Raw genomic sequence first — 26718 nt, forward strand, 5'->3', positions numbered from 1 at the left:
TGTGATTATTGATCATTCAAATATCTCTGCGAGGGGACCCGGAAATACCTCCCTAGCCTTCCACTATGTCCTGGGATACACTTCATCAGGTCCAGGGGATTTATCCATCTTGATGAGCATTAAGACTTCCAGCACCTCCTTTTCTTTAATATGTACGCTCCTCAAGACATCACTATTTATTTCCCCACGGTCCCTAAAATCCATACTCACTTCAGTAGATCTCAATTTTCTCATCAATATGCGATTATTCACATCATAACATTCAGGAATACACTGAGTTTCTAATCGCAAGTATGATTTCTGATAAATTAATTTCAATTGTGCTTTTCCTCACTGTAATTTCATCAATCCCTTTGAACGGTGCATATTCGTAAATTGTCCTCCTTTTCCTTCATTTTCAACCAACTCTTTTAAAATAGTTTCATGTGGACTTATCTAACATCCCTCATCCTGAGCTCTTAACTCCTCCTTCTTTTGCATCATCCTCTGTCGTCGTGACCCCGTTACAACAAAATCTAGAAATGCTCCATGATGACCCATTATTATTTCTTCTGCATCTTGACATTCTACAGGCTGATCAGCTACAGTAGGCATCCATATTATCTGTCATCGAGCTCTATCATTCCCTTAAATAAACTGACCACCTGCAATGAATAATGTTTCGACCACACGTCCAAACACGCCTCCTGTTTTAAACTAATTGGTTAATTCACTTTAACCAAATGAATTAATTTAACTTCTGCATTAAGGCGGCTCGCCAGACTGTCTTCATTCAATATCTACTCTGGGCAACAAAAATCTTTCTCCTACCACGTTCGTGGTTGACTATCTCGAGTACCTCTTAAAATGTTAACATTTCTCCCCATTCCATTGTCACAGTAACTTCATTGCAGTGTTAATGTAAGCCTATTTGTGACAATAATAAATAAACTTTAAATGTCAAACATGAAATGATTTCCATTCGCACCCAAAATCTTTAAATACATCGACCATATGTTCTTCATTTTGCCCATAAGGAGATTGTGCACAGATTCCCACACCTTCATTCATTCCTCATGTTTTGGGTTCCTCTTTCCCTCAATTCTCTGACTTAATATTTTCGTTCTTAAAATTTACAATTGCAGCCAGCCTGCCAGTTAAAGCACCACACATTGACTTTTTATGGTGCAGTCATTGCATTGAAAGCAACATTCTTCATATCCGTTGTACAACACATTTTTTTCATTCTGAGATGAAATCTCCTTGGAACTTTCAACGAGTACTTCTCTTGCTTGATTAACTGATTTTTCACCTGTCTCTTTTCTATCTATCTTATATCTAAAAATGCGTTTTTTAAAAAAAGCTATTGTCCTACAAACGACTTTTTAGTCATTAGCACGTTCAGCCATCTGCTTGTCAGTCTTAACCCTGTGTTCCTCCCCATTCGTGCTGACCGTTGCAGGCATCGTGAAAATCATTTAATTATTCAAAATATTTATTTCTCGAAGAGCCTAATAAGTTCATTTTATTTTTAATGTTGCCCAACTGCCAAAGTGACCCTGTTCAACCCTTTAAAAATCATTATGAATCTTTCGAGACTGTTTTCTTACATTTATTTATCTTTTGTCTGTAAGCCTGTGGCATGAAGTCTCAGCAGTAGGTATAGTCCTTTTTCAGGATTCCTCGCTCCCAATTGATGTTTTCTGATCAAGACGCATATACCTCAGAAGGCCGAACTAAAAGTTTCAATTGCAAGAACAACATCCAAATCTTTGACACCATTTCATTTATTTCGCTATTTTGTCAAATGAATTGCATCAGATGTAAGTAGTGCCGCTACGAATCTAAACATTTCCCCATAACATTTTATTTGGAATTACGCTCTTCCTCAGCCTAATATCTTGGATTTTAAAGGTCAGTTGCTCAAACTGAAATTATCTTTTTACTTCTCCTTTTCTCTTTCTTCCTTTTATACCTAAATGGTAGAGACCGCTGGATGGCGGGGAGGCAAGGGTGGAGGTTGGGGGTTTGTTGCTCGTGAATCTGTGCTTGACTGACGTGAGATTTGGCGTTTTCTTTTTCTTTCCCTTCTCCTTCTTGGCCACAAAGCGTTAATGAGTACAGACTGCTCTGTATAGCAAAACTACACGATACCCAAGCATACGTGCAATCAAGTCTTCCCAATCAGTAAGTAGTGAACATATTTAAGTCGGAAGATACCACACATGTTGGTATTTTCATTATGGATTCACCTGTGTCGATATATTGATCACGAAAATCTTAGAATTTTGGGATGATGGTGGGAAGGAGGGGAGGTGGGGGGCTGTAATTCCCAAGGAAAGGCGGTAAAAGAGCTACAACATGTGAATCAGTGCCGAGCACTTAAAATGCAGAGTGGCACACTTGTTAATATTGCTGTATCACAGCGCCGGAAACCTGGGTTCAATTGCAGTCTCAGGGAACAGACTGAGCGGAATTTGCATGCTCTTCCATGCCTGCATTCCTCCAGGCGCTCTGGAGTCCGAATGTGTGCAGGTTAGGTGGACTGACCATGCTGAATTAGCCCTTAGATTCCAAACCTTTTAGGATTGGTGGACTAGCAGTTGTGATTGTGTGGGGCTATGGGGTCTGAGTGGAGCGAGCTGCCTCGGTAGGATGCTCTTTCAAAAATTCAATGAAATCTCGTCGAATGAACTCCTTCTGCATTGTAGGGATTCTATTGTTCTATATGTTTACTTCACCCATCACTCATTCCCGGAGCGGCGCTTATCCTTCGTTCACCATAGATATTGTAGTGGAGCTGTGTTTTGTTCTGCAATTGTTATTTTTGTTGTTCTTTTCTGCAATTTTCAAGTCTCCTCTAATATAACCGAATTCCACCACGACAGATGGTGTAGCTTGAATTTATTAAAAGTCGACAATTAAAAGTCTGATGGTGATCATGAAACAGTGGTCATAAATACAAACACCTGACCCTCCTTTGGGGAAAGAAATCATCCATCCTTTTTCTACTTTATGTGAGTGCAGATCCACAGCATTATGATTAACTCTTATTTGCCTAATGAAATGGCCTATGTAGCTATTCAGTTCAAAGGCAATGAGGCCTGGCCCAGCCAACAACGTCAATTTTCCATGAATGAAAAGAACAAATAATAACATTTACTTCTCATTAATAATAAAAACACACTGTGCAAGTTTGACAGCCTCTGTGGAGACACAAATTCGAGATTTTTGTCGTCCAATCTCCCTCTTCTGAAAGTTGCAAACGGACAAATAAAACCCACCTCATAACTGGCCTGTGATTCAAATTTCAAGATATCGTTATCTCTGAGAATAATTGAATTTCGTTGATGGTTTAAAAAAAATCTAATATCTATCCACCTGCTCCAATCTATTGATTGATACCCAATCAACTTCGAAATAGAAATGGAGTTCCAGTTACATTTTTTAATAAAAGCCATCTCTTGCAATTTCTACCGACGATGTTCTTTTGGATCATTTTAATATAAATGCTTGCCTGACTTCCATCGGCACCAGACCAGGAGAAAATGCAGTTTGTAAACCCTCAGTGGTGAGTCAGTGCATCGAGGATCTGACAGAATTTTTGAAACGCGGGCAGTGCAAAGAGTATTGTAGTGGGGTGCCACGGAGGTACTTGCCTCACATTCAGTGAGCTGATCATCAAGCGAAAAGGGAGGGCCATAAAGTGATTTTCCACACGCAAATTGTGAAACCTGAACGGTTGTTTGCACGTGCAAACCTGTTGGATTATTTAATGCAATTGGCAATCGTTTCTTTTAGAATAAACATCTTTTTTCCAAAGTGGGACTACGCTTCAATTCGGGCAGAGTTCATTTCACCGCACTTGTTGCCACTTTTTCTCACTGAGGCTGTTGCAACTCTGAATGTTTGGGTCCCCTCCCCTGCCAGGGATCAGGCAGGCCGAATACTCAGCTGGCATCTGCCTTTGCTGCTCATGCACCACAAACAAACCTAATTTCTCTTGTCAGTGCCAATAATTGGGTGCTGAGTAAACCTCTAGCCAGGCTCAAGTAGTCACATGTGACAATTGCATCACTGGTTTGGCATATGGAAGTTGTTCAATGTTGGTTTCCTGCAATTGAATTCAAATGAAACCCTCAGCTCGTTCTTCCCCAAAGAGTTCTTCACAATCTGTCGAGGATAAGTGCCCAATCCATCAGATTTAAAAGATACATACAATGGCCATTTTAAAACATCATGAGTCCTTGCATGATCCCACACCAGTTATCTGGGAACAGGGAAGAAATTGTTTCACTTAAAAGACCCACACAAAGCACTATCAATGTCAAAAAATGGACGATCATGTTTTCCCAAAATCCCGTGATCAGACTTAAAGCAAGAGTTCAATCCTGAACTGTCTGGTAGATGGACAGGTGCAATCAAATTGTCGTAATATATATTTTCAAGGATCGTTTAATAAACACATTACGAAAATCTTAGGTGCTCACAGCAAAATATCCTTCACATGTTATATTAACGAACTTAATCAGTCATTGGTAAATCATTTTTAAAGCATGCTGCATGGTATCAACTGCAGTTATATTGCATTCAGTGGGATGATTGAACAAACATCATACATCATCTCAGTTGTTTTATTTATTGCTTAATTGAATAATTGATGTAATTGGATATTTCGCTACCTCCTTCACCTGCTCTCTGAATTTGGACTGAGTAACTGCATAAATAAAAGTGTTTGTGCAGCAACTTAAAACCTGCAGCATGAATCCAACTTGTGAGAATATGTATTCAGAATCTGTGTATTCACTGGGATCTGCCCCTGTAACGTTATAATATAAAAACTCTATTACATACACCAACCAAAGGAAAATAAAGCTGCCCGATATGGAGAAGAGTAAAACCACAGACTTCCTTCTGCTCTCCATCTCTGGGTCAATGTGATGCTGTCCCTTACGCTGTGTCCTCAGTCCCTCACGAACTTGATTGGCCAATAAAATGTGCCGTACTGTCAGAGCGTTGAGAAACAGAATCAAAACAAATGGTAGCAATGGGATTAAAATCTTGTCAAACAAATCAAACCCCACCCATCCAGGATCACTGAAATAACTTGATTTTTCATCACAGAACCAGGGTACATTCTCGATTATCTCTCCAGGTTCCCATGCAAAGTACAGGGGGATATTTTTTAAACAGAGTAGAATGCCACTTGTTCCTAGAACAACAGATGCCATTTTGTCAGTGCAATATTTCATTTTCAGCTTCTGGCAACAAATGACCACAAATCGATCAAACGAGAAAGCGACAGTGAACCAGACAGAACAGTCTGTGGCTGCACGAATTAGTACATAGTTAGCACTACACACAGGCGTTAAGTCCATGAAACACCGTGGGAAATAATAATACCTGGCCCGCCACAGTATAACTTCAGTGATAATGACAAACAGATCAGATGTTGCCATGGCCACCAGATAGCGAGTGGTGCATTTGGAGAGACCACATTTTCCACGGGTTAAAATCACGATCGCCAGTAAGTTAACTGGAAGAGAGAGAGAAAAGTTTGGAATTAGACAGATCAAATGTTTCTCTGCCTGACACTGACAATAAACGTCAGATTGAGAAACAAAAATTTGATGGCTGTGTGAGAGGCTGACGTTTGAATAGAATAGCGATACTCATCCCACCACTTCGCATTGTCATCTTGTGTAAAACCCCGTTAAACAAATTCAGATGAGACAGCATTACGTATTGTAACTTTGGATATACAGAATAGATACAATACCTTTCTTTCCAATCATCCCATTTTGTGTTTTCATGCTCCACTCGATTCTATATCCATTTTCCTTCAGCTGAAGCTCATCTTACATGATAACTGAATTGTTGCAGTGCAAAAGGATGCCATTTAGTCCACCGGTCCTCAAAACCCTCATTATGGCTTAGTGTCATTCTGCTACCTTTTCCCCATACTCCTGCATATTGTTTCTGCTCAGGAAATTATCTAATGCCCTCCTGGACACCTCGACTTAACCTGCCTCCAGTGCAGTTCCAAGCAGTGGTTTCTGGAACCAAACCACTGGTTGTGATAAGGCTTTTTTTCTGAAATTACGTTTGCTTATTTTGCAAATCACTTGGAATCGAAAGGATCAAAATACTTCCTAATCCAATATTCCTTTCTCCTTCCTATTATTTTCTAGCTTTCTCGCTCCTTAAAATTACCGAAGCTCTTCTTAATCTATCACTTTGTGCGAGCAAGTTGCACATTTTCGCCAAACCTTCGGTTAACCAATTCCCTCTGAGCATCCTATTGTTTTTTTAAATATATCACATATTGATGGTCTCTGACAAGATGAAATAGTCTCTTCGTATGCAGTTTATTGAAACTTTTTATTACATAGAATCTAATTAACTCTCCCACCACACACCCACGCCGACACCCAACCCAACACTTTTTTGGTGAAGGATACATTTCTGCAGTCTATCAACTAATTCCTGTATACGCACACATATTTGATGTGATCCAGGCAAGTTGCCTTTCAGCTCTCACCAGTTTCTTTATATTGTTTGCAATATTCGACCAGCTCTGTATGCAGTAATCAACATGCTGTCTAACCCAATTGAGATCGGCTTTAGCATCACTGTTCTGCTCTGCATTTTTCATTCCAGACTTAAAGTCATGTTGTCTCTTTTGCTATTTGCAGTACGAACAACCAATGTAGTGGTCAATGTATTTGTATTCCGATAAAACTCTCTTTCTCAAATTCATCTCGACTTGCTATTCTAACAAATTAATGCCCTCCTCTTTCTTCATAGAAAAATATCCTGCTTCAGATTTACTAGGGTTAAATTCAATTGCCACATATTTTACCATTCTGTACGGTTGAACATTGCTTCTTGGAATGTGTTCCCAAGACTTGATCACACTTCGCCGCGTGGTAGGTTGTTGCATAAAGTTAAATCTTACGGGATCCAGGGTTAGATATCTAAATGGATACAAAATTGGCTTATTGACAGAAGCCAGAGAGTGGTTGTAGAGAGTTGTTTTTCAAACTGGAGGCCTGGGACCAGTGGTGTGCCTCAGGGATCAGTGCTGGGCCCACTGTTATTTATCATTTATATTAATGATTTGGATGAGAATATAGGGGGCATGGTTAGTAAGTTTGCAGATGACACCAAGATTGGTGGCATTGTGGTGTGAGGAAGGTTATCTCCAATTGCAGCGGGATCTTGATCAATTGGGCCAGTGGCCTGACGAATGGCACATGGAGTTTAATTTAGACAAATGCGAGGTAATGCATTTTGTAGATTGAACCAGGGCAGGACTTACTCAGTTAATGGTAGGGCGCTGGGGAGAGTTAGAGAAGAAAGAGATCGAGGGGTACATGTTTATAGCTCCTTGAAATTAGAGTCACAGGTGGACAGAATGGTGAAGAAGGCATTCGGCATACTTGGTTTCATCGGCCAGAACATTGCATAAAAGGGTCGGGACGTCTTGTTGAAGTTGTACAAGACATTGGTAAGGCCACACTTGGAATACTGTGCAATTCTGGTCACCCTATTATAAAAAGGATATTATTAAATTAGAAAGAGTGCAGAAAACATTTAGTAGGATGCTACCGGGACATGATGGATTGAGTTATAATGGGAGAGGCTGAATAGACTGGGACTTTTTTCTCTGGAGCGTAGGAGCTGAGGGGTGACCTTATAGAGGTCTATAACATAATGAGGGGCATAGACAAGGTAGATGGTCAATATATTTTCCCGAATATCGGGGAGTCTAAAACGAAAAGGCATAGGTTTAAGGTGAGAGGGGAGAGATACAAAAGTGTCCAGAGGGGCAATTGTTTTACACACAGGGTGGTGAGTGTCTGGAGCAAGCTGCCAGAGGTAGCAGTAGAGTCGGGTACAATTTTATCTTTTAAAAAGCATTTAGATATTTGCATGGGTACGATGGGTATAGAGGGATATGGGCCAAATGCGGGAAATTGGGATTAGCTTAGGGGTTTTAAAGAAAAATAAGGGTGGCATGTACAAGTTGGGCCAAAGGGCCTGTTTCCATGCTGTAAACCTCTATGACTCCATGACTCTATTTCAATTTGGCATATATCAAAAGTTGAAAAGTCTGCGTTTTATTTCAAAGCCCAAGTCATTAATCCATTATCAACGAAATTAACCATAACACTGGACCTTGTGGAATATCATTACCCACTTTCTACCGCTCTGAATAACTACAACGTGTTACAAATGTATGCATTCTGTCTGGAAAAATGCTAGCAAACCACTCGATGACGCATCCACTGAAACAATACCATCCGAGCGCATTTATTAATCTCTGTTGCTATGCTGCTTCCCGTTTAAGTATATATATGTTTCAGAAGGTGTAGCTTAATAGGAGGCACTAATTTTCACTGCACGCACTTATATGCAAATATGATCACGAATATACGCATTTTAAAGCGATTACAATTGTTGGAATGTGGGAAATTATGGGCAATTGCGAGATCAGTTCCCTCAAGGAGCGATATCATGATTGTCCAGTTTGTTTGAGTCCAGTGATTTACCCAGATTGAGTAGAAAACTGCATTGTCAGATTCTCCCAAAGGCGAATGGCTCTGGGGCTAGGTAACCCACTCCAGTTAGTGACACACATACTCAATACAATTCAGTACTGTCAGCTGCTCCTGGTAAGATACCATGATTGGGCTCAGGCGTTTCTCTCCGGCTGATGACACACATTGATTGCAATTCTTCATTGATGTATAATCCGGGTAATATATTATTTTTTTGTGAGTTACCTACCCCGATGGATGACTAAACAGTACGGGATATTCTACTGAAGAAAAATAACATTTATGTGGGTATAAAGGTTAGGCATAGAAGATGACTTTCAGCTGAAGCAATAAAATGAAAAGGTGGACCATACGACCACAAGACATAGGAGCACAATTAGTCCACTCGGCCCATTGAGTCCGATCTGCCATTCAATAATTGTTTCTCACCCCCATTCCCCTGCATTTTCCCCATAACCCCCGATTCCCTTATTAATCAAGAACCTATCTATCTTTGTCTTAAAGGTACTCAATGACCTGGCCTCCACAGCCTTCTTTGGCAAAGAGTTCCACAGATTCATCATCCTTTGGCTGACGAAATTCCTCCTCATCTCTTTTTGAGGGATTGTCCCTTTAGCCCGAGGGTGTGCCTCCTGATCTAGTTTTTCCAAGTATTGGAAACAGCCTTTCCACGTCCACACTATCCAGGCCTCGCAGTATCCTGTAAGTTTCAATAAGATCCCCCCTCATCCTTCTCAACACCAATAAGTACAGACCAAGAGTCCTCAACCATTCCTCAAACGACAAGCACTTCATTCCAGGGATCATCCTTGTGAACCTCCTCCGGACTCTTTTCAAGGCCAGCACATCCTTTCTTAGGCAAAAGGTCCAGAATCGCTCAAAATGGGATCTGACCAGAATCTTATACCAACTCACAAGTACATTCCTGTTCTTGTATTCTAGCCCTTCTGACATGAATGCTAACCTTGCATTTGCCTTCTTAACCGCCGGCTGAACCTGCACGTTAACCTTAAGAGAATGTTGAACCAGAAATCCCAAGTCCCTTCGTCTTTCTGATTTCCTAGGCTTTTCCCCATTTCGAAATTACTCGAAGCCTTCATTTCTCCTTCTAAAGAGCATAACCTCACACTTTTCCGCATTTTATTCCACCTGCCACTTCTTTGCCCACTCTCCTAACATGTCAAAGTCCTTCTCAGCTCCCCCCACCCCCCCGCGTTTCATCAATACAACTGGTCCCTCTACATATCTTTGTATCATCTGCAAACTTAGCAAGAGTGCCTTCAGTTCCTTCTTCCAAATTGTAAATGTACATGGTGAAAGGTGGTGGTCCCAGCACCGACCCCTGAGTCACCATCTGCCATACTGAAAATGAGCCCTTTATCCCCACTCACTGCGTTCTGCCAGTCAGCCAATCCTCTATCCATGCCAGGATCTTACCACTAACACCATGGGCTCGTAACGTATTTAACAGTCACCTTTGCGGCACCTCGTGAAAGACCTTTTGGAAATCTAAATAAATCACATCCACTGGTTCTCCTTTATCCAATTTTCTTGTTACCTTCTCGAAGAACTCTAACAGATTTGTCAGATATGACCTCCCCTTAACGAAGCCATGCTGACTCAGTCCTGTTTTATCTTGCACTTCCAAGTACTCCATGATCGCATCTTTAATAAAGGAATCTAAAATCTTGCCAATGACTGAAGTCAGGCTAACCGGCCTCTAATTTCCTATCTGGTGCCTCCCTCCCTTCTTTAACAGTGGTGTTACATTAGCTACTTTCCAATCCTCTGGGACCCTCCCTGCATCCAGTGATTGCTGAAAGATCACCACCAATGCCTCCGCAATTTCTTCAACTATCTCTTTTAGAACCCTGGGGGGTATTCCATCTGGACCAGGTGACATATCCACCTTCAGATCTTTCACTTTCCACATAACCATCTACTTATTGATAGCCAGTGCACTCACCTGTGTCCCCTGATCCTTCTGGAGACCTGGCATCCCACTGGTGTCTTCCACCATAAGGAATGATGCAAAATAAGTATTCAGTTCCCCTGTCATTTCTTTGTTTCCTATTATTACTTCTCCAGCCTCATTTTCCAGTGATCAAATGTCTATTTTTGCCTCTGTTTTACCTTTCATTTGTTGAAAAAAATCTCTTCCTATCTTCTTTTATATTACGAGCTAGCTTACACTCATATTTCATCACCCCTCCGCCACCCCCCCCCCTTCCCCCCCCCCCCCCCCCCCACCTCACCTCCCTCCCCAGACACACACATCCCTATTTCTTTCTCAGTTGTCCTCTGCTCGCTTGAAAAGGCTTCTCAATTCTCTGGCTTCCCACTAATCCTCGCCACTCTGTTTGCTTTTTTCTTTTGCTTTGATGCTGTCCTTGACCTCCCTCGGCAGCCATGGATGTCTCGTCCTCCCCTGAGCATATTTGCTCCTCCTTGGGATGAATTTCTGTTCTGCCTCCCAAATAACCCGCCAAAACTCCTGTGATTGCTGTTCCACCAACTTCCCTGCTAGGCTCCCTTTCCAATCAGCTCTGGACAGATGCTCCCTCATGACGCTGTAGTTATCTTCGTTTAATTCTAACACCATTACATCTGATTCCAGCTTCTCCCTCTCGGGGAGACTGGTAAATTCTATCATATTGTGATCACTGTTCCCTCAGAAATCCTTCACCTTAAGTTTCCGAATCAAGTCTGCCTCATTACAAATCACCAAATTCAGAATTCCCTGTCCCCCAGTAGAGTCTGTCACAAGCTGCTCCAAAAAGAAACTCTTACACATTTCACAAACTCCTTTTGTTGGGATCCAGTACCGACCTAATTTTTCCAGTCCACCTGCATATTGAAGCCCCCCATGATTATTCTAATGTTGCCTTTTTTATAGGCCTTTTCTATCTCCAGATTGATTTTCTGCCCCACATCCTGACCAGTGCTCGGGGGCCTGCAAAAAACTTCCATCAGAGTCTTTCTACCCTTGAAATTCCTCAACTCTAGCCACAGAGATTCTATGCCTTCCGATCCTATATCAGTTCTTGCTATTGATTTAACTTCATTCCTTACTAACAATGCAACCCTGCCCCCTTTGCCCATCTGCCTGTCCTTTCCATAGGGCACATATACTTGGCTATTTAGATCCCAGCCTTGATCCCTTGACGCCACGTCTCTGTGATGCCTACAACATCGCATGGCCAATTTCAATGTGAGCAAATAGCTCATTTATCTTGTTCCATATACTGCATGCATTTCAGTGCCACAATCTCAGTCCCGCAATGACCACGCCCTGTCTCATACTTACCATCTTTTTTGCTCTGCCTGAGGTTAGATTCTGCCACCTTCTGTACTCTCGGTTTTATTATGTGGTCTTGAAACTTTACTAACCTCTCCTGAGCCCTCGGTTCCTTTAACTAGTTGAAAGCCCTCATCATTAACCTGCACTGTTACTCTCTCCTTTAACTTTGATTTTCTAATTCTCCATACAACTGAATCCACCCCCCCCCCACCCCGCCCCACCGCGCCATACCCCACAGCCCCCACTGTTTAGTTTAAAGCCCTATCTACAGCTCTAGTTCGACGATTTGCAAAGACTCTGGTCCCAGCATGATTCAGATGATAACCATCCCATTGGAACAGGTCCCCTCTTCCCCAATACTGGTGCAAATGTCCCATGATTTCAAACCCATCCCTCCCACACCAATCTTTGTGACCCTGTGCCAATTAGCTCGTGGCTCAAGTTGTAATCCAGAGATTATTACCTTTTTGGTTCTGCTTTTTCATTTAGCTCCGAGCTGTTCATACTCCCTTAGCAGAACCTTTAATCTTGTTCTACCCATGTCATTAGTCCCTACGTGGACCAAGACAACTGCATCTTTACCCTCCCACTCCAAGTTCCTCTGCAGCCGAAATGAGATATCCCAAACCCGAGCACCAGGCAGGCAACACATCCTTCAGTATTCTCGATCCTGGTCACAGAGAACAGTGTCAATGCCCGTAACTATACTATCCCCTTGACAAATACATTCCTTTTTTCTCCCCCCAATCGAACGGCTCCCTGTACCAGGATGCCGTGGTCAGTTTGTTCATCCTCCCTGCAGTGCACGTTCCGGTCCACAAAGGGAGCAAGACTCTCGAACCTTTTGGACAAGTGCAAGGACTGACGCTCCTGCAACCCTCCCTCCTGAATGTCTACATCTGCCTCACGCGCAGCCACACCCTCCTGTCGCTGACCGCTGGCCAAATTCAAGGTATTTCGTCAAAGGGATGTGACTGTCTCCTGGAAAACAGAGTCCAGCTATCTCCACCCCCCCCCCCCTAACCCCTGCCCCCCACCCCCCCCCCTCCATGATGTGTCACCGCGTGGAAAGCTCAAAATCCAGCACATCCACTCTGAGCTGGAGTTCGTCAATCAACCAACACTTACTACAGACGTGCTTGCTATTGAGAATTGCAATTAATTCTAAATACCCAACATGAGGATAATTAGCAGCTAATGTTTTAGAATAATGTTTGAGAATAATACAGAATATTTAAGTAACATCTTTAAAATATCTCTAAGAAATGAATGTGTATCATGGCAATAAAATGAAAGATGTATTCATGAAAAATATCAGCACAAGTCAGGCACAAATGATGTAACAAAGTAAATTACCCAGGCCGGTGATAATACCAAAAGATAAAGGTATCCTTTGGTATTAGAGTGGTTTAACCTGGTTAGAGAAATGCTGAATCATTAGAAGCCATTTTTGGGAGAGACGTTCCAAAAAACGGACAGACGAATGAGAGATCAATATTTGAAGGTGTCAAAATATGATTAACTAAATGACATGCCATTGTGAGATTGACAGAACATTTAATGAACGAAATTGCTTGTAATTAAGTGCTGGGCTGATTAATCTGATAACGGAAACTATAACCAATTCTGCTCCTTGGCATGAAATCTGAGATTTTTTGTGAAAGCCTGCAAGCTCATTCGCTGTGTAGGTGGATCCATTAATCTCCCATTTTGGCCAAAATGTGACTTGTCTTGTCTTAATTGTATAATTGTCTGAATATTATTAATGTGTAATGTTTTTCATTCGAACATGTCAATGTTTTAATAAAACTAGTTTAATTACTTCATTGAACTGAATAAACATTTTTTGCATTTGTGAAATGAAATGTTCAATGAAATGTCTTTAAATTAATCAGGCCACCTAAAAGAATTTCCCACAACAATTTGGCGACGAGGATGGGAAAGTCTTGGAGCCGATGGTTGAGTGAACACTTCCACTGGAATGGTGAATGCTTACTTCATATTGTTCACCTTTTTTAGTAGAGGGGCAGATGCTCTGAATCACCGGATCTGATAGACATCCGAACCCCTTGTTGGTCACAAAGGCAATTTCTTTTTTTGAAAGAGGGACAGGACTGGCAGCTGAATATTCCGGGGTACAAGTGTTTTAGGCGAGATAGAGGAGGGGCCAAAAGAGGTGGTGGAGTAGCAGTATTAGTTGGAGAGCATATTACAGCGGTGCAGAGGGAGGACAATTCAGAGGGGTCGTGTAACGAGTCACTCTGGGTGGAGCTTAGAAACAGGAAGGGCGCAGTCACTATGTTGGGGGTATACTACAGGCCCCCCAACTGCCCGAGGGAAGTGGAAGAACGGATATGTCAGGAGATACTGGATAGGTGCAGGAAAAATGGGGTTGTTGTAGTGGGAGACTTCAATTTCCCTGGTATAGACTGGAAATCGCTGAGAGCAGGGACTCTGAATGGGGAGGAATTTGTAAAATGCGTTAAGGAGGGTTCTTTGGAACAATATGTAGATAGCCCGACTAGAGAGGGGGCTGCACGGGACCTAGTACTGGGGAATGAGCCCGGTCAGGTCTTCAAAGTTTCGGTAGGGGAACATGTGGCAAATAGTGACCACAATTCTGTTAGCTTTAGGATAGTGATGGAAAAGGATAAGTGGTGTCCCAAGGTTAAGGTGTTGGATTGGGGGAAGGCCAACTTTAGTGGGATTAGGCAGAAATTGGCAGCTCTAGATTGGGAAAGGCTGTTTGAGGGTAAATCCACATCTGGCATGTGGGAGTCTTTTAAGGAACAGTTGTTAGGGCTACAGGACAGGCATGTGCCTGTTAAAAAGAAGGATAGGAAGGGTAGGATTCGAGATCCGTGGATAACCAGGGAAATTGAGGGACTGGTCAAAAAGAAAGGAGAGGCGTATGTTAGGTCCAGGCAGCTAAAAACGGAGGGAGCTCTGGAGGAGTACAAAGAAAGTAGGAAAGAACTCAAAAGGGGAATTAGAAGGACAAAAAGGGGTCACGAAATGTCCTTGGCAGACAGGAGTAAGGAGAATCCCAAGGCATTTTATTCATATGTTACGAACAAAAGAGTTGCCAGGGAAAAAAGCGGACCTCCAGGGACAAAAGTGCGGAATTATGATCAGAGCCCAAAGAAGTAGGGGAGATCCTAAATGAATACTTTGCGTCAGTATTCACAAAGGAGAGGGATGTGTTGACTGGGAGTGTCACGGAGGGGAGTGTTGAACCGTTGGAGAAAATCTCCATTACATGGGAAGAAGTATTAGGTTTGTCAGAGAATATAAAGACTGACAAATCCCCAGGGCCTGATGGAGTCTATCCAAGGCTGCTCAGGGAGACAAGAGATGAAATCGTTGGGCCTCTGACGCAAATCTTTGTCTCGTCACTGGTCGCAGGTGAGGTCCCAGAGGATTGGAGGATAGCTAATGTGGTCCCGTTAATTAAGAAGGGTAGGAAGGATAACCCAGATAATTATAGGCCGGTGAGCTTGACGTCCGTGGTGGGGAAGTTGTTGGAGAAGATTCTTAGAGATAGGATGTATGCGCATTTAGAAAGGAATAAACTCATTAACGATTCTCAGCATGGTTTTGTTAGAGGGAGGTCATGCCTCACTAACCTGGTGGAGTTTTTTGAAGAAGTGACCAGAATGGTTGACGAGGGAAGGACCGTGGATGTCGTCTCTATGGACTTTAGTAAAGCGTTTGACAAAGTCCCTCATGGTAGGCTGGTGAAAAAGGTTAAATCTCATGGGATAAAGGGGGAGGTGGCTAGCTGGGTGGAGAACTGGCTTGGTTATGGAAGACAGAGGGTGGTAGTGGAAGGGGCTTTTTCCGGCTGGAGGCCTGTGACTAGTGGTGTTCCGCAGGGCTCTGTATTGGGACCTCTGCTGTTTGTGATTTATCTAAACGATCTGGAAGAAGTTGTAACTGGGGTGATCAGTAAGTTTGCGGACGACACAAAATTGGCAGGACTTACAGATCGTGAGGAGCATTGTCAGAAGCTACAGAAGGATGTAGATAGGCTGGAAATTTGGGCAAAGAAATGGCAGATGGAGTTCAATCCTGATGAATGCGAAGTGATGCATTTTGGTAGAGATAATGTCGGGAGGAGCTATGCGATTAATGGCAGAACCATAAAGGGTGTAGATACGTAGAGGGACCTCGGTGTGCAAGTCCACAGATACTTGAAGGTGACGTCACAGGTGGAGAAGTTGGCGAAGAAGGCATATGGCATGCTTGCCTTTATAGGACGGGGCATAGAGTATAAAAGTTGGGGTCTGATGTTGCAGATGTATAGAACGTTGGTACGGCCGCATTTGGAATACTGCGTCCAGTTCTGGTCGCTACACTACCAGAAGGACGTGGAGGCTTTGGAGAGAATACAGAGCAGGTTTACCAGGATGTTGCCTGGTATGGAGGGGTTTAGTTATGAGGAGAGTTTGGGTAAACTGGGGTTGTTCTCCCTGGAAAGACAGAGTATGAGGGGAGACTTAATAGAGGTGTATAAAATTATGAAAGGCATAGATCGGGTGAACGGTGGGAAGCTTTTCCCCAGGTCGGTGGTGACGTTCATGAGGGGTCATAGGTTCAAGGTGAAGGGGGGGAGGTTTAACACAGATTTCAGAAGGACATATTTTACACAGAGGGTGGTGGGGTCCTGGAATGCGCTGCCAGGCAAGGTGGTGGAGGCGGACACACTGGGAACGTTTAAGACTTATCTAGATAGCCATATGAACGGAGTGGGAATGGAGGGATACAAAAGAATGGTCTAGTTTGGACCAGGGAGCGGCCCGGGCTTGGAGGGCCGAAGGGCCTGTTGCTGTGCTGTATTGTTCTTTGTTCTTTGTTCTAAAAGAGACTTTAACTCTCTCAGTAACTCTGTTATTCTATTGTTTGATCAATGGTTGGTAAATTGATGTCTGTTAGTGATATAGTTGTCCTCTTATCAATTAACTTGAAACAATTCTGTCCTACGACCACTGTCTCTATTTACATCCAGAAATCCATATCACCATCAGACTCCAGGGTCGCCAATTGTCATTTAGCGGTTAACAATTTACGAAGTTTCTCTTGTGAAACTGACTTCTATAACATAATAAAATCTTTGAAACAGAAATCAAACCTTTCAATTCGATTCCAAGTAGTTATTGGCGCAACTTACCCACCGACAGCAAGTTCGGAAAAAAAGTGGCGCACTGATTGAATTGAGTTATTAAAGACTATTGGCGCAAACATGGGAGTAAAGATAGCAACTTATCCACTTGCAGCAGGTTCAGCAAGGACACGCTGATTAGATAGTGAACATAGAACAGTACAGCACAGAACAGGCCCTTCGGCCCACGATGTTGTGCCGAGTGAAGGGCATGTAAAACAGGAAACTAAGATGAAGGGAGTTAATTTCGCTGAGAAAGTAGTGCAACAATGCTGCACTCTTATTAGTTAAAACAGACTTTTTAAAAATACTGGAGAATTAAATGGTAATCAAAAGACGGATAAGTTGTAAAATATAGAAGATATAACTTAAATAAAAAAGATAAATAAGAGTTAAACGGTAATTTCACAATGCAGAACTTGTTTAAAAGATTATAACTAAAAATAAGTCATTTTTAAAAAAAATGCGTTTAGAAAGATACAGCTCTCAGGTCAAAAAAAGCTTTCTGTGTAAAAATGACTTATTGCCAAAGAATTCTGTAAACAAGCCAAGTTGGAGACAAACATAAAGTTAACCCATGCAGTTATAAACAGGATGAATCTTTGTGTGTTCAAATTTGAAGCAATTAATCTGAATTATTAATCCAAATCAAAATAAAATAGGAAAGGGTCAGTTTGTCTCGTGAAAATTACACAAAATAGAGTGGGTGGGGAAGTGTGAATTTTACATTTGCCCCTATTGGATATTTCGTGATAACAGCGCCAACTAAATTAGGGCTATTCAACAATGGCAGTGACCTAAGAGCATTTTGATTACATTCTGAGGAGTGAATTTTTAAATTCAGCAAAATAATCATGAGAATGAGATAACTAATCCAAAACACAGAGTACAATTTAGGTATACATTTTAAATATGGGAAAGTTGAAAATCACAACAGATATAAGGTGGGCTCAAAAGAGAATTAATTCAGCAGAATAAATAAAAATTGAAGGAAGTGAACAGGGTGATTAATTGACATCAGAAAGCACATATCACTAACATCGAAGAATGTGTTCAAGGAAGCTACTTTAATACAACGATGTGATTTGAGATGAAGAATGAATAATCAAAATAAGTTACTGCCTGGAATCAAATTGAAAGGTTTGATTTCTGTTTCAAAGATTTTATTATGTTATCGAAGTCAGTTTCACGACAGAGAAACTTCGTAAATTGTTAACTGCAAAATGACAATTGGCGCCCCTAGCGTCTGATGGTGAAATGGATTTCCGGATATATATAGAGACAGTGATAGAAGGACAGAATTGTTTCAAGTTAATTGATAAGAGGACAACTATATCACCAACAGACTTCAATTTACCAACCATTGATCAAACAATAGAATAACATAGAGTTACTGGGAGAGTTAAAGTCGCACTGCTCAGTATACCAACAATTAAAAAAAGACATGTTCAAATCTGAATCTGTCAAAATAAAGAAGCAAGCATTCTGGGGATAGAGTTCTGTCTAGTTAGGGGCGATAATTGATGTCAGAACCGGAGACATCAACTGGCACCACATATTCAAACAGAATAAATAGGGGAAAAGGAAATGGTGTAGCATTTCGAGGATAGCAGCATTTCAAACGGATTGGGAAAAGAGATCAATCTGGGAAAAATGGCTGCACAATACCCTCGAATTTGGGGTAGAAATAAACATGTTGTCGAAGTTTAAATGTCCCACCAGAAAAGATTCAGGGAGAAGTTCAAGCGGTTAGGTGGATTATCACACAGTTGAAAAACAAGGAGTAGCGACAAAGACAGCGACTACTACTCATTCACTTATATGGCTGATTTTTTAAAAAACCTGACAGAAGTTACATGTTAACTGTGGACTACACATTTCTAAACAGATATGCAACATGGGCACCCTCAATAGTTGTAAATCCAGCTAGCGATCTAAACTCAATTGCGACAGATCAAATTATTTTTAATGTCTTAGATATGGCCAATGGATTTTGGCCTATTCCAATAGCAAAATAACATCAGTACAAATTTGCCTTTAAAGTGGGAAATCAACAATACACTTGGAATCGTCTACCACAAAGGTTTCACAATAGTCCAACCATTTTTCACAAACACATGGCACAAATAATCGAGTCTATTAAATGTGCAGGAACCACCATTCTACAATATGTAGATGATGTTTTAATTGCTTCACAAGGCAGGGAAGAAATTCCAGAAGATCGAACTAAGGCTTACCACAAGCACACACGGTGAAAGGAGTGAGACAAATATTAGGATTGTTCAATTACTGTCGGAATTTTGTGAAAGATTATACAATGCAAGGAAAACCACTGTAAGATTCGCTCAACGGAGGAAGGCTTAGTAGAGAAAAAAAGATTGGAAAGACAAGGCTTTTACTGACATTAAATCAGCCCGAGCTTTAGGATTGCCAAATCTCACTAAATCATTTCACATTTTTTGCCAAGGAAGTGATGTCATACAAGCAGCTATGATCAAAGTTCAAGCACAAAACGAATCACTGGAAAGGCCAAGAAGGGAATTACAAAGCAGATTTAGCATCGAAAAGATTATTAGAACAAAAGTTAGAGGAAACTCAATTAACTGATATAGCTGCTTTACAAGCCAAAGATGACACTGAATCAGACATAAAACCGATTCTAGAACATGTCTCAGGAGAAGAGAAAAACAGATGGAAAGATTTGGGAGGAAAGCAAGAATGGAACGGAATATGGAAGAAAGGTAATAAAATAATAGCTCTGGAAGCAATGCACCAAACACTGAATTTATATCATGGAGTAGCATACACGAGCAGAGATAAGCTGACCACCTTAATTAAGAATTGCTGCTGGTAGAATGGCATGGACAAATGATCGCCAAGTTCTGCAAACATGCATTCAGTGTGCTCAAATAGAATCAGGACAACATTGCAAAATAAAAATGGGAAACCAACCCAGACCCAAGGGACCATGGGAAAACTTACAAATGAACTTCACAGGACCTTTACCAAGGAAAAAAGGGAACATTTATTGTTTAGGTATTATTGATCAATTCACTCGATGGGTAGAATCATTCCCATGTAAAGATGAAACAGCCAAAACTGTGGCTTTGATATTAGCCAATGAAATGATACCCCGATGGGGAATGCAATTGCAATTGGACTCAGATCAGGGAACTCACTTCACTGGGAGAGTTTTGAGAGAAGTATGTAGAATGTTAGGGATCAAACAGACATTTCATTTACCGTATTATCCACAACGCTCAGGGATGGTAGAACGAATGAACAGAACATTGAACGAACAGTTTGGCTAAAGCCACATTAGATGAAGGAAATAATTGGGTGCAGGCGTTACCTGCAATTCTGTTAAGACAAAGAGCCATTCCATCTCTAGGAACAGGATTAACCCCATTTGAACTGAAGACAGGTGGAGCAATGCATCTCCGAAAAGTTTTTATCACAGGAGGAGGGAAGTTGATAAATGGAAAAGAAGCAGTCTACCAATGCATGAGAGACTTAATAACTCGATTGCATTCCTTTTAAAAAATAAGTAGTCATTCAACAGTAATATAAAAATTGGATGAAATTAACTGAGAAAGAAAATCCAAATTTACCAACTGCAGGATAGAGGGTTATGGTACATTTAATGTCTGACAAAAAAAAGATTAAGCACTAGACGGGAGGGACCATTTGAAATAATCGTTGCAGGAGAAACATGTACTTTGGATGATGAAAAACATTTTCCTAGCTTGAGACACTGGACACAGCTAAAACCTTACGCAAAGGATTAAATTAGTGAAAAGAATTTGGATAAATGTGTCTAAAAATGCTTTAGACCTTTTAGGCCAATCAGATGCTACAGTGAAGCAATCCAGAAAATGTTTACATTTTTGATTTTTGATTCTAATTCCGAGGCCTTAGGGCCATATTATGTGTCAAATTGCAGACTTGCATATACAAAGAAAAAAATCAGCCATCCAGTCAAGAAAGGAAACATCACTGAATAACAAGCTAGAACAATCTTTGGACAAAGATCAAAAACAGAGCGTGGTTCAAGTAAGTACATTATTGTTAATGACATAAACAGAATTTGAGTAATTACAAATGGTAAAAATAAAAGATTATATTACATATTGTAATCATGTGTTTTGTGTAGTGTAAGGAGATTATCATGAGTTTAACAAAAACACTTATGCATTTGGTGTACACTTATGCTAGAACAGCTGATGTATCTAAATGTTGGGTATGGACTCATAAACCAATTAATGCGGGGAAGAGGTTTCCTTTGCAGAAAATCCCTTTAAGGTGGGAGAAATTAATAATATGGGATCAATTAATCCAATTGTTCAGGAAACCTCGAGGAAATATAGTGAGATTTACAAAGGAGTGTAGAAGTGTAGATTTTTTACTCGAATAGGTACTCAACTGTATTCAATACAGCCAAACGAACACCCAATTTGATTCTAATTGACACAGGCTTAGAGGAACAAGGAAACTTATGCACCAAAGTGATCAGGGAAGTATAGACATTGGGATTAATAAATTAAATCTACACTATGGACGTCAGGAGCAAGATTTGCTTAAGCCCACCGGAGGATGATCACATGTGCAACATTCAATATACCCAACACTTAATGGAACTTATTGGATTTGTGGAAAAAAAGCTTACCCATGGCTTCCCAAAGGTTGGAAAGGAGTTTGTTACTTAGAATATAGAGTTGCACAATTTACCGCACTGATCGATTTCCTGAGGAAACTATCAGATGTCGATATACTGCAGTGGGCGTAGACTATTCCTTTGGAATAATAGTGCCAGGATAGTCACAAATAAGGCTGACAATGGAAGTGGAAAATTTTGCTTATCTTAGAAAGGGTAGCTAATGACACGGCTACTGCTTTATCAGTGCGTACAGTTGTGTTACAGAATCAGATGGCATTGGACTTCATTCTTGCAGAAAGAGGAGGAACATGTGCCCAGACATGATCGAAATGCTGCACCTACATGTCAGATATTTTGGAGAATAACACCAATCTGGTAACACATATTCGGAAGAAGGTCAAGAAGTTAGAAAAACCAGGGCCATTGTCTCTGGAAAAGTGGGCAACAGGATAGGTCAGAATATTGGTAAAGAATGTATTTATTGGAACTACATATCTTTGTGTTTATTTATTGATGATTATTGTTATTATAATGCTACTCAAATGTTGTTGCTCGATCACAAGGCAGACTGTTGCAAGAGTAACATTGATTAAGGAAGGCAAGAAAGAAATACCAATGACTTCAACTTCTTTATATGCTCCAACTTATGATAATGTATAAACTGGAGCATCATTTTAAAACAAGAACTTTTCATCAATAAAGAATCAGTTAAAGATGCATTGATTATAAAGGGAATACTTAAGTAAGATACGGTCGATTATATTGAGAGAGTTTTTAGACAAAATGTTTGCCTTGTATTGCTTTTAGCCAATACGGCCAACAGGGGGAATTAGAACATAGAACATACAAAAAATGCAGCACAAACAGGCCCTTCGGCCCACAAGTTGCGCCGGTCATGTCCCTACCTACCTAGGCTTATGATTATTGTAGTTTAGAATTCTGATTCATTCTAAATACCTAACATCAGGATAATTAGCAGGTAATATTTTAATATGTGGTTTGAGAATAATACAACATATTTAAGTAACATCTTAATAATGTCTCGAAGAAATGAATTTGTAATACGCCAGTAAAATAAAAGATGTATTCATGAAAGATATCAGCACAAGTCAGGCACAAATTATGCAACAAAGTAAGTTCCCCAGGCCGGGTGATCATACCAAAAGATAAAGGTGTTTTTTGGTATTAGAGTGCTTTAAACTGGTTAGAAAAATGCTGAATCATTAGAAGCAACGTTTGGGAGCGACCTTCTGTAAAATGGACAGACGAATGACAGATCAATATTTGAAATTGTCAAAATATGATTAATTGAAGGACATGCCATTGTTAGATTGACAGAACAGTGAATGAATGAAATTGCTTTTAATTAAGTGCTGGGCTGATTAATCTGATAACGAAAATGATAACCAATTCTGCTTTTAGGCATGGAACCTAAGATGTTTTGTGAAAGCCTGCGAGCTCATTAGTTGTGTAGGTGTATCCTTTGATCTCCCATTTTGGCCAAAATGAGATTTGTCTTGTCTTAATTGTATATTTGTCTGAATACTGTTAATTTGTAATGTTTTTGATTCCAACATTTCAATGTTTTAATAAAACTAGTTTAAGAATTTCATTGAACTGAATAAACATTTTCTGCCTTTGTGAAATGAAATATTTAATGAAAAGATTTAGCCTTTAAATTAATCAGGCCATCTAAAAGAGTTTCCCGCAACAGTGCTCATTGGGAATCACAATGGGGTCCACCAGCTCCCACATCATGCATGAACAGCACATCACCTGACCCGCCATCTCTATTTTATTTAATTAGTTTTTAATTTGAGTTTTCTCAAATTTAAACTCTTTTTATTATATATTTCCTTATTAACTCAGTCAAAATGCAATTTGTAGCCAGTAATTTCAATGGATTTTCAAATCTAACAGAACCAATCAAATCGTAGCCCTTCTGTGATGTCTCTTTCAAGTTTTATTTTCGTCTGAACTCACTGTCAGTTTCAGAGAATAAAGAGTAGCACTTACTTACCAGTCAGCACTCTCCCTTGTGGCCTCTGCTGTCTGTTTCACCTAACTACCTGTTTTCACCCAACTCCAATGATAGAACGAGTTCAGGTTATTAAACTGTAAAGCAATCTTCCACTGGTCCCGTGTCAGTACAACTCTACCACTAGCTTAGGATATAACATTTGGTTCAGTGAAATACATCACAGATTAGCCCGCAAAGTAATTGACATACATTCACCGCTTCTATTTACTTACCCGGTACACAAATAATTGCTAGAATCAGGTAATAAATGTTCTTGAACCTGTTAAATGTTTCAATCATCATCTCCGAGAAGTGATCTGTCCCGCCGTACAGATCTTTCAGCTGTGTGAGGATGCAGCGCATTCACTTCATACCCGATGGATCTTCACGGGGAATTTGAGATTCCAGCTTTTTAAAAAAACTTCAACAAGCTGATTTCGAAGCTGAGCTGCTCTAATAGCCTGTACTAAGCACCAGCATCCAATTGGACAATCCTGATCACATCAAGTGGCTAACAAGGTTATTCTGCCCGCTCATTATTGATTCTCTCAGACAAATATAACCGTGGTTATTTCGTCACTGAATTCTGGATAGTCTGTCCTTTCTCTTGCGCCCTCTCACACAGGTGTTTGACCGCCAAACTTTTTTGTCTGTAGTGAAACTTCAGTTTTAAAAATACATTTTAATTCAATATATTCCTCTTTGAAAAGAAAAGCAGCTTAGAAGAGAGCAACGAAAGAAACAGCATCTTGTCTTTATTATGGATAACACGTAAAGTTAATGTGAAAGCTTATTTGTTAGTCACAAGTAAGGCTTTCATTAGCACAGCAATGAAGTTGCTGTGAAATTTCCTTTGTCCCGACACGTCCGCGTCTGTTCGGGTCAATGCACGTAACCGGCACCTGTTTCAGACTGTGGGTGGAAACTGGAGCAATTTGAGGAAACCCACGCAGACACGGGGGGAATGTGCAAATTCCACACAGACATTTACCCAAGCATTGACCCTGGCACTGTGCCACTGTGCCCCTCTACGTTGATTCAAAATAAAATTGATCACACACAAACTAAAACTCCCTCATCCAAAAAGGACAAATTCAAACAGGGCAAACTCATCATCCACGGTGTGTGCACTCAATAACCCTCCCGACTTCAAGCTTGCTCTTTGGGACCCTACAGATGCAGTTTTTCCAATGTTGGTTCCCAGGTTATGAATCAGCGAAGACAGCGTAAGTTCCCTCAGGCCTGTTTATTCTACTGAGGAATGAGATTGTTGTCAGCATCCTTCCCTCATGCAATAATAATACGGCTCTCTGGTAATTGCCTTTCTCCCATAGAAAAGTTCTAAGATGTAATGGGTTTGCTGGTAGTGGAGGCTGAAGGTCGGCTGGAGTGATTCTATTTTCCTCTTCCCTTTGTGATGTTCAGTCTCAGTCCCATGCATTTTCTGGTCTAGCTCATCCACGCTGGGTTCAATCTGCTCCCGCCATCAGCAGGCAGGTTGTGGCTTCGCTTCACCATCGGCATCTCGGCATTGAACTTTCCAATCAAAGAGTATAACGATTAAACTAAAAGAGAAAATGCTGAAAAATCTCAGCAGGTCTGGCAGCATCTGTTAAGAGAGAAAAGAGCTGACGTTTCGATCCAGATGACTCTTTGGAAAAGCTAAAAGGCATAAAACGTGGGAAATATTTACGCCGCAGGGTGAGGGAATGAAAAATGAGTCTTAGCCACAGAAACAATGGAAAAGGCTATTAATAGCAGCCCATTGAGAGAATATAAAGAATATAAAGGGTGTTGTGGACGGAGAAAGACCAGCTGCAATCATGATTTAACAACAGTAATTGCAATCGTGGCTTTAAAATGGCTATTCTGGTCGAGAGTGAAGCATGCTGGGAATTTTCGTCAACTCATAAATTAAAATCAAATGCACTTCGTAAAGGGGCTCTGGTCCGGGAACTGTGATCAGAAGCTTCCTGTGTTGGTCAGATCAGGGAAGTTGTTTCTATTAACTCGGACACAGTGACTCTGATTTATGGCTATTATGTATGTGACATGTAAAATGAATGAAGCATCATGGCATCGTTCACAAGTAGTTCCACTGGGTGTTCGAGCCATGTTACCAGTTTCTGGTTACACAATTGGCTGAATGACAGAGAATCTTCCGGAAGCAAGTGGGAAATTGTGGATAAAAGACACGTGAGTTCTTTGCTTGGCAGCGATAACTCGGAAGAGACCAACCATCACAACCAAACTTGCACCCTGAATAATGCTTCAGAGTGAAGAAGGTAGATTCAAATTCGAGGATATTTCTTCGTCAAGGCTTTCCGAAATGCGGTAGTATCGATTTTCAGTTGAATAGTTAAAGAATGAAGAACAAAGAAAATTACAGCACAGGAACAGGCCCTTCGGCTCTCCAAGACTGCGCCGACCATGCTGTCCGACTTAACTTAAACTCCCTACTCTTCCGGGGACCATATCCCTTTATTCCCAACCTATTCATGTAATTGTCAAGACTCCCCTTAAAAGTCACTGCTGTATCCCCTTCCACTACATCCCCCGGCAACGGGTTCCAGGCACCCAACACTCTGTGTAAAAAATCTGCCTCGTACATCTCCTTTAAACATTGCCCCTCGCACCTTAAACCTGTGCCACCTAGTAATTGACCTTTCCACCCTGGGAAAAAAGCTTCTGACTATTCACTCTGTCCATGCCTCTCATAATCTTGTAGATTTCTATTAGGTCACCCCTCAACCACCGTCGTTACAGTGAGAACAAACCAAGTACCTCCAACCTCTCCTCATAGCTATTGCCAAGCAACATTCTGGAAAATCGTTACTGTATCCTCCCTAAAGCCAGTACATCGTTCTGGAACTGTGGCGACCAGAATTGAAAGCTGTATTCCAAGTGCAGCCTAACTAAGGTTCTATAAAGCTGCAACATGACTTGCCAATTTTTAAACTAAATGCCCCGGCCGATGGAGGCAAGCATGCCCCATGCCTTCTTGACTACTTTCTCCACCTGCATTGCCACGTTTAG

At 41.0% G+C, this 26718-nt stretch overlaps 1 protein-coding gene and 1 pseudogene across 1 annotated transcript; both read right to left on the reverse strand.

Moving 5' to 3' along the window:
• Nucleotides 1–4613: 4613 nt before the first annotated feature.
• LOC144497688 (putative G-protein coupled receptor 139) lies at nt 4614–10602 on the reverse strand. Its single transcript, XM_078219130.1, has 2 exons — nt 10510–10602; nt 4614–5573 (listed from the first exon to the last, which is right to left on the reverse strand). The coding sequence occupies exons 1-2, from the start codon at nt 10600–10602 to the stop codon at nt 4614–4616; spliced, it is 1053 nt and encodes a 350-aa protein (XP_078075256.1).
• A 14192-nt stretch (nt 10603–24794) lies between these two features.
• Nucleotides 24795–25206, reverse strand: LOC144497689 (protein BUD31 homolog pseudogene; annotated as a pseudogene).
• Between the last annotated feature and the right edge of the window lie 1512 nt (nt 25207–26718).

The sequence above is a fragment of the Mustelus asterias genome, chromosome 8 (assembly GCF_964213995.1).
Source record: "Mustelus asterias chromosome 8, sMusAst1.hap1.1, whole genome shotgun sequence".
NCBI lineage: Eukaryota > Metazoa > Chordata > Chondrichthyes > Carcharhiniformes > Triakidae > Mustelus > Mustelus asterias.

Excerpts from the sequence above, each read along its gene's own strand:
- LOC144497688 (XM_078219130.1), bottom strand. The coding sequence starts at position 10,602 with ATGACAGGGGAACTGAATACTTATTTTGCATCATTCCTTATGGTGGAA. Across the intron at positions 5,574-10,509 it reads AGAAGGATCAGGGGACACAG|TGTCAGGCAGAGAAACATTT; the intron begins GTGAGTGCACTG and ends GTTTATTGTCAG.